Raw genomic sequence first — 9,559 nt, 5'->3', positions numbered from 1 at the left:
TGATCATGAAGGACGAAATAGATCAAGAGTAATATAAATCTAAATTTGGTCTCGTACATGATCACGAAAAGATGAATAGATCATTAATATAATTCTCAATTGCATTAAATAATACTCACTACCTTGAATACATTGTTAAATTAATAAAAAGAGCAAAAGAGAGACGAGGCTCACAATACCATTTGGTATCTTACAAATCAAAATGTATGAGCTAGCCGCCACCTGTCGCCGGTGAAACCAAAGTGCCTACGTACATAACCATTACTGCACGCCCAGACGAAGACGAAGCTCTCAATTTTTCAACATCAGAATTGTCGAGCACATTCCTGCATGTATCTTCCTTAGGCATATATAATACCAAGTCACCTCGATCCGATTCCATCAAAAGTGCACCATCGTCGAGGAATAACGGATTCAACAACCACACATTAGGAGGGAAAATCTCCGGGCGAATTTTTGCAAAAATAGTCCAAGATTGATCGACCCCATATTCCATCATCACCCATAGGGTAAGGCCAGTGTCCTCAAAGTCAGGAAAATTTTGGCAATCATGGCAGAAAGTGTGAAAGAAGAGACGATTTCCAGTAGTCCCCACTCCCGCCCAATAACATTTGTTATGCCTAATAGAGGAAAACGAATGAAATTTCTCCTGTGCGAAATCAAAGGACCTGATTATTGTCCCGTTATCGTGTCTATGATTCCAATGTAGAGCTCCATTTAAGAAGCACCCTCGTCCATCAATACCTAACGAGGCCGCAGGCTTGAGGGAGTCTACAACAATCTTCCATGAAGCCGCTTTGAGTGAGAAGATTGCAGCAAATCCATCTTTGTCACTTTTACCGCCCAAAAGGACCTTGTAGTCTTGAGTGGTGGAATCGTAGCCGAATCCGTAATAACATGGTCTGAAACAAAACCAATCAATGTCCGGTACCTTATGGGCTGTTCTGGTACTAGGGTTCCACAAGAGAAGTCTTATATTTTCATAGTATTCTTTATAGTATTCAAGTAGAGGGTTAAGTAGTAGGCAGATGAGACCATTGCAAGAACCCACAAGTGATGAATCGTTGAGGCTAGTATCATCTGGAAATTCAGCTTCAACGTCTCTATGGTTGCTTCGTATCGCTGATGAAGAGGCAGAGGCGCAGGCGGCAACATTCTTCTTCAGTGATTGGTAGTCAATCAGTAGGGGAGATACAGAGGGGGGTGGTGGCGGGGCTGGTGGCGGCCAGTACGGTTTCGTGAGAATCAGGACATTCTTGTTGCTGTCGTTGGTATGTGCTCGGTGCTTGGCCACGAACTGGGGAGTAGTGATTAAGGCGCGCCATGACTTGCATACACAACGGAATCGGAGGAGAGATACGACCGGTAGCCATGAAAGTATCTCGACGATTATATCGTCATTGTTGGAGGACAAGATCGGCAATTCTCCATCATCACCCGCCATAATAGTAGAAAGCGAATGGCTGAAGTTTCGCACGTATTGATCGTTAGGGTTACAATATAAATGTAAATATATAGATATAGATATATTTATTGTGTGTGTATATATATATTAGGAGTCCTATATATGCTTGTTCTCACAGGGAAAGGATAAATACAAATATGACTCCTACTAAATATAGGACTCCTAATATATATATATATATATATATATATATGCTTGTTCGCACCGCCGCCGTTACTCAGCTGCACCTTTGCACCTCAAGACTACCGCTGCCTGACCCGTGTGTGTCCAGATTCGACTGAGACCTTGACCAACTACCATCGTATCATCTCGCGCCTGACCTGTGTTTGTCGAAGTCAGTTACCTGCTTTGCGATAGCTTCTCTCTCCCTTCTTGATTGCCAGGTGCGGATCCATGCATTGTACTTATGTTTTTGTAATTTAATTATCCTCTTTGAAATTTCTGTCAAGGTATTTATTTTCCTGCTTTTTAAAGTTGAAAAGTGCGGTTTTTTGGAGTGAACACAACGGAACAATGGAATCAACTTTCATTTTCTAAAGACCGGCTCCAACTTTGTTGATGAATTTCGTTCTCAATTTGAATTGGTTATCTACTTGAATCCATTTTTCTAAGCCTAATTAGTTCATGCAATTAGCGCTCTTTCATGTTTAAATATGCTAAATACTTTAGATTTGAAATTCTGTGTGTTGAATGTCAAGATAGAGAAACTTTTCTATAAAAAGCCTTCTGTACATTTATGCATTTGTTTCTATTACTTTGGGTAAGAACCGTGAAACTCTAATCTTAATTTTGTCCTCCTTCGAATTTAAGAGCGAAACTTGATGTATGTATACTCTTTTTTTTTGTTGTGAATTATGCAAATTAAGTGTCTTTGGAGGTATTATGGGTATATTGTTCGAATTGGGGTTTTTATAGTTTATCAAGAAATTTGATCTGGGATTCTGAATTTTTTTTACAACTCAGTAGTTTGTGGAGTTATTCGTAGGTTTTATCAAGAAATTCGATCTAGGTTTCATGTATTTTGTGACTCACATTGTTTTTTAGCATTTTTTTCTGTCACTGACAATATTGGCAACAGATTTGTTAGTGTTAATTAGAGCAGCCATGGTTTTAATTTGCATCAAGTTTCAGCATTTTGTTCTAATTTTTGCAAGTTATTTGGTCAGCTCTTCATACTCTGATCACAATTGCTGAGAGTGTCAAGGGCAATGGAGTTGCTGTTGAAAAGAGTAAGTCGATATTTGACGAGTGTTGTGTTTGATTTCCAGTACTATTTTGATAAACATAATGGTTAATGTTGTTAGAAACTACCACATTGTTAGAAAAGCTGAAGAAACACTAGAATTTAGTGAGTCTGAAACGTTGAGGTTGACATTTAGGATTCTCTTTCTTTTAGAGGGTTGAAGATATCTCGATCTGCTTCAAATTTCAATTTTTGTGCCCCGTACGGTTTGTGTTGTGCTAAAAGCATGATTGTTTATGTTGGAGTGGTTTAAGGGAATGTCCAACTGAGTTGGGCAGTTTTTGTTCATTCTGTTTAGGTGAGCATCTTTGGAGGTATTGTGGGTATATTGTCCGAATTGGGGTTTTTAAAGTTGAAATTTAATCTGGGATTCTGAATTTTTTTTACAAATTAGTAATTTGTGGAGTTTTTCTTAGTTTTTTTATCAAGAAATTTGACTTAGGTTTCAGCATGTAAACCTGAAACCAAGAAGCTCAAACCCCGAGAATTCGATGGTTAGCCCTGTTTTTCAGATTTGTTTGCTTCAGTTAATTTTGTTGTAAATTAATTAATAATATATTAGAGCGACACCCTGTTGGTTATTGTGTTTTTTTTTTTTTTTACAGTTAGTAACATGTATTTTCTCTTCGTTGCATTTAGAAGTAACCAACCTTAGTTATGCGACTCAAAATCTGGGGCAGCTTCTGGACCTTATTCTCAGGAAGGTAACATTTTTATTTCTTTTCCTTATCATTTGATTGGGTTTTGGGTTTACGATTTCAATTTGATGCCATTAAGCTATCACCCTCAGACCTCAAAATTCAGGTAACCCCATGGTTTTAATATTGCTTCTCCTGTTTTGTCCAATTATTGTTCTATTTATTGTATTCTTTAGTTAAATAATGATTAATTAGAATGTCTAGTAAAAAAACTCAGGCATTGCAGTGTTTGAAATGATAATATAAATCCAATTTGGCCATTAGCCAGTCGGAGAACCTTATTTGGGAAGTAGGTTTTAAAGTTTCAATAGTTTCGTTGTGTGTAATTTTTTGTGCTTTTCCTACCGGGAATCTAATAACCAAAGGCTTACTTATGTTTCCCAAATGGTTTTTAACTGTATGTTTCGTTTCTTTACTATTTTCAGATGATATAAACGATCAGTTCTGTGATGCTGTTAAGAATTAACGACTTTTGTGATGCTTTTAAGAATAAAGGATTTAATAAACGACTTTTGTGATGCTTTATGTTATTTCTTTTTATTGTTCTGATATTTAGCAAAAGCATCCTTTAACAAATCCAATTGTCATTTGTTCACGTTAACTTCAATTTTTCCAATTTCTAACAGAGAAATGAAAACAGCTACATATCAGAAGAAAGGAGGAACAAAGTGAAGAAACAAACAATTGGAATCTGGAAATTCAACACTACTCATTGGTATGGTAGATAGGGTTGTAAATAGATTTCCCCATGTATACAAGTAGTAATGCAAATCATTTATATTTAAAACTTTTTACATGTTTTATACAATTTCAAAACCCACAGCACCGCAAGGGACACGCTTGCTAGTAAAACCTGGACCCAATATGCTTGATCACAGCAAACACCGGACAAAATTATGAACAAACTGGACTAGCATAGTGGACCCTTCTGTATTCCAGTACAGAAGCCTCAAAGTATCTTAATATACAAGGATTAGGCAATGTTTGCCGGCACGTTGCAGCGGGATTAAAAACTGTATTGATTACTATGCTTGAAAAATGCAGAGATAGTCGAGGAAAACAATAAGATAAATTTAGATATACAAAACACTATAATCATTCACTGCGGTTCATTGCTTTCATCCAATTTTCAACTGGGACCAGCATTTGTACACAGAAATAAGAAAATGCTGGACTATGTACATACAAAATATTAGAAATGCTGGGCTAGTACCTCTAAGTACATACAAAATATTAGAAATGCTGGGCTTGAAAAATCAATGTTAGAAATAGCTTTTTTTATTTTTATCAATGGGCACGATGCTCCAACGAAATGAATAATAATATTTTGATCTCTACATTTAGGGATGATACTATAAGGATTTACAATAGCAGGCAATATATTTTTTTAGGGACTCCAATATCCTTTTAAAGCTCCTAAATGAGTCCTCAAAGTTTGTAACGGAAGTTCTTGTATAGAGATGCTCTAAGTAAAAGAGAAAAATGTTAGAAAATAGGGTTGCCTCCGCATAATCGATTTATTTAATCTGTGACGGTTGAAGTTGGTCGGTTAGATCAGTGATTACTTAAGAGTCATTGATTTGTCGAAAGATAACTCCAAGTACGGTTTCAACTTCTGGCCATTCATCTTGAATGTGTACCATTAAACTCACTTTTAATATTAACAGCTCTAAATGAGTGAACCTTGTAACAAGATAAGGCCCATTCAACCGGGACTCGAACTGAAGAGTAAAAAACTTTTGCCGTGGCTGAAAACTTTTTAGAGAATTTGATTGTGATGAAATGTCTTTGTTTTTGCAGAATGAAGATGGGGGATGGCGTCTACATATTGAGGGGCCAAATGCTATGTTTGTGAACTGTTTTTTATATATTGCACAGTAAGATGACGATTGTATCTCTGGTGTTCACTCGAAATCTCTCGACTCTTCTGCTTCGTTCGGTTTTCTCTCAACCAAAAATGCAAATCCCTGCTTCTCGAACACTCTCTCTCTCTCTCTCTCTCTCTCTCTCTCTCTCTCTCTCAACACCAGGCTCTGCCGCGGCGTCAAATTCTGGGCCTCCATCGACGTCGTTTTCTAAAACCCTTTCTACTCAAGGTAAAGTTATTCTAGGTTTTAGTCCATATTCAGATCACCCCCAATTTCAAAATTTTAGGGAATTGATTCGTTTTCCTGTTGCATGTTTAACATTCATCTGGGTGATGGTGGTTTGAGGGTGTACGAACTGGAATTGCTGATTGTAGGCTTGAATTTGGCCAAATTTGGGTAAGAACCGTGAAACTCTTAATCTTAATTTTGTCCTCCTTCGAATTTAAGAGCGAAACTTGATGTGTATATTTATGTACGAACATTTCAGTACACTGAGTTAGTATAATATGTTTAGGTGCTGACATTTAGGTACACTAGTTTAGTCTAATATATTTAGGTATCGACATTTCGGTACACTAGTTCAGTATCATATAGTTAGATATGGAATTTTCAATACAGTTATATTTTTGCATATTTTCTTATGTGTCACTAATTTACTACAATATATTTAGGTACGGACATTTCGATACACTAAATTAGTAAAATAAATTATGATACGGACATTTTGGTACACTAATTAGAGGAAGTTAAACAAAATTAATGAATTAAAATGTGTATAATAATAAATTTAAAATTTAATGCAATGACATTAAATAAGATATCTATTAAATATTAAAACAAAAATATAATATAAATTTGAATTGAGTACACATTAGAGACTAAAATCAATATTCAATCTAACACCAGATTTTTATTAAAGTTTAATCTTCTTGAAGCATTAAAGTTCAAAAATCCCATAAATATATAAGAGAGGAGCAAGAAGTTTACGAAGCTTGTGGGTATAAAGAATAATAATAACCACTGGTCCACAAGAAGAAGGTTTAAATCTTAATGTGCAGAAGCACGTAGCATGTAAAGATGGTGTAAAAAGAATGATTTATGCATGGTTGATTAGGGTTTAGGTAGCTCACGGGAAGAAAGAGACTTGTATGGAAATTAGGTAGCTCACGGGAAGCGACTTGTATGAAACAATGACTTTTGGTATATAAATAGGTCGATTGACCTTTGACAACCAAACAACCTTCAGACTCGATCGGAGGCTTACGTTTACTGTTCCCAGCTCACACAGTTCCCTTCTTTTTTTACCATTTCAACACTGCAAGTGATGAAACTGGCCCTCTTTTTCGTTTGAGCATTCTTGATGCTGATACAATATTCCTCCTTCCACACTGTACCATAGTGTGGAAGGAGGAATATTGCATCGACATCAAGAATGCTCATCTCTCCTAACTTTATGATCAGTATAATATGGTATCTTTGCACGGAGCCATGGATAACCTGTACGAAAATGGTTCATACTCCATGCAACCAAACCCTATAATTTTAATCATGTTAGGGTCAATTGATTAGCTGAAAACCCAAAACTGACTAGAACACTACTGATCTTTGAAAAAGACCATACTTTCAAAATTACGTGCAGTCAAGAACAAATTTGTCCTCCTCTCAAACATCATTCCCTCAGGATGACGTTGGAGAGAGGACAAATGTTCTTGACTGCACCTAATTTTGTGAGTTTGTTCTTGTTCAAAGATCAGCAGCGATCTAGGCAGTTTTGGTTTTTCGGTAAGTCTATCGACCCTAACATGATTAAAATTATAGGGTTTGGTTGCATGGAGTATGACCCGTTTTCGCACAAGTTATCCATGGCTCCGTGCAAAGATACCATATTATACTGATGCAGGAAATCTCGGATCCATAACAGATCTTATAAAACCCATCCTTGCATTCACATTCACATACATTGTTAATTGAAATAATGTAGATCTGAAAATTAGTGCTCGGATTGATGTTGCTCATATGTAACTGTGATATATCGGTATTCTGCATCCATGTAGTGTAAATCTGCTTTTCGTGTTGCTGGTGGGTATAGATGACTGGAATAATAAATGAAATGTTAGACCAAAATGAAATGAATGTTTTGAAATGCAAATCAGTCGAGAGATTTACTTAAGTCAGTTACCTGCTTTGCGATAGCTTGTCTCTCCCTTCTTGATTGCTAGGTGCGGATCCATGCATTGTACTTATTTTTTATAATTTAATTATGCTCTTGGACATTTCTGTCAAGATATTCATTTTTCTGCATTTTAAAATTAAAAAGTGTAGTTTTTGGAGTGAACACAATGTAACAATGGAATCCACTTTCATTTTTCAACTTTGTTGATAAATTTTGTTCTCAATTTTAATCGTTCTCAACTTTGTTGACGAATTGTAGAATACTAGAATGTGTATGTAGGACTTTAAAAATGATGTATATCTATGGGGGTAGGAGTGACATAAGTGGATTAGTTGGGTCCAGTACAGAAGCCTCATCAAAATTGCCCATGCGCTTTCTGAAAACCCTCCCAAAATAACTGCTGTTTGCGGTGAAGGTGATCAGAAAAACTATTTGGGAGTTGGGACATATTTCTGCAAGTTAAGCAATGCATTTCGAGGCCCCATAACTGCTTGTTTGCTGTGACTCTGCTTGCATGTTTGTCTAAATGCTTTAAGCTTCATTAAATTTTGCAATTTGATAGCTCTACAACTGCCGTGGTTGATGGTAAACTAGACTTGCTGTAGGCTGCAGGATCCAGTTTTACTTTTTCTTGTCTGCGCACATGACCACTATAGTTGGAAAATAGGCCCGTCTTGCTATTCCGGTTTGCTCCCTGCAAAAATCCAATGTTCTTCAATTAATATACTGTTTTTATCACCCCAAGCTTACACAGCACAAATTGTAACACACGCACAGACAACTTTTGAAACAAATGTTTTTGATGTTGAAACACAGAATGTGAAAACAGAAAATTTAAATTAAAACTAATTAGTAAATAAAACACACACATATATATATACTTTTTTTTTTTTTTAAGAGTTCCTATTTATTTTTTTTTTTCAAAAAATTTGAAATAAGTGGGTAACAAAGGAAATATGCACCTAGAAATAAATAAATAAAAAATGAAAGACTTGAACATCTCCAATAGAGTGTCTACAACTGTATGGTCACTAAATCTAAAGTATTTAGCATATTTAAACATGAAAGAGCGCTAATTGCATGAACTAATTAGGCGTAGAAAAATGGATTCAAGTAGATAACCGATTAAAATTGAGAACGAAATTCATCAACAAAGTTGGAGCCGGTCTTTAGAAAATGAAAGTTGATTCCATTGTTCCGTTGTGTTCACTCCAAAAACTACACTTTTCAACTTTAAAATGCAGGAAAATAAATATCTTGACAGAAATTTCAAAGAGGATAATTAAATTACAAAAACATAAGTACAATGCATGGATCCGCACCTGTCAATCAAGAAGGGAGAAGGAAGCTATCGCAAAAGCAGGTAACTGACTTGGTAAATCTGTGCTGTCAAGTTCCTTGGTTTTCTGTAGACAACAAACCAAATATATTAGATCCTTTATTCTTAAAAGCATCACAAAATTCGTTTATTCTTAACAGCATCACAGAACTGATCATTTATATCATCTGAAAATAGTAAAGAAACGAAACATACAGTTAAAAACCATTTGGGAAACATAAGTAAGCCTTTGGTTATTAGATTTCCGGTAGGCAAAGCACAAAAAATTACACACAACGAAACTATTGAAACTTTAAAACCTACTTCCCTAATTAGGTTCTCTGACTGGCTAATGGCCAAATTGGATTTATATTATCATTTCAAACACTACAATGCCTGGGTTTTTTGACTAGACATTCTAATTAATCATTATTTAACTAAAGAACACAATAAATAGAACAATAATTGGACAAAACAGGAGAAGCAATATTAAAACCATGGGGTTACCTGAATTTTGAGGTCTGAGGATGATAGCTTAATGGCATCAAATTGAAATCGTAAACACAATGTTACCTTCCTGAGAATAAGGTCCAGAAGTTGCCCCAGATTTTGAGTCGCATAACTAAGGTTGGTTACTTCTAAATGCAACGAAGAGAAAATACATGTTATTACCTATAAAATAACCAACATGGTGTCGCTCTAATATATTATTAATTAATTTACAACAAAATTAACTGAAGCAAACAAATCTGAAAAACAGGGCTAACCATCGAATTCTCGGGGTTTGAGCTTCA

General features: G+C 35.7%; 1 protein-coding gene across 1 annotated transcript; it reads right to left on the bottom strand.

Moving 5' to 3' along the window:
• Positions 1-211: 211 nt before the first annotated feature.
• On the bottom strand, positions 212-1,444 carry LOC137717166 (F-box/kelch-repeat protein At3g23880-like). Its single transcript, XM_068456470.1, has one exon. The coding sequence runs from the start codon at positions 1,442-1,444 to the stop codon at positions 212-214; it is 1,233 nt and encodes a 410-aa protein (XP_068312571.1).
• Between the last annotated feature and the right edge of the window lie 8,115 nt (positions 1,445-9,559).

Source organism: Pyrus communis, chromosome 15 (assembly GCF_963583255.1).
Source record: "Pyrus communis chromosome 15, drPyrComm1.1, whole genome shotgun sequence".
NCBI lineage: Eukaryota > Viridiplantae > Streptophyta > Magnoliopsida > Rosales > Rosaceae > Pyrus > Pyrus communis.
This window is presented reverse-complemented; position numbering and strand designations above follow the sequence as displayed.

Coding starts and splice junctions, on each gene's coding strand:
- LOC137717166 (XM_068456470.1), bottom strand. CDS start 1,444: ATGGCGGGTGATGATGGAGAATTGCCGATCTTGTCCTCCAACAATGAC.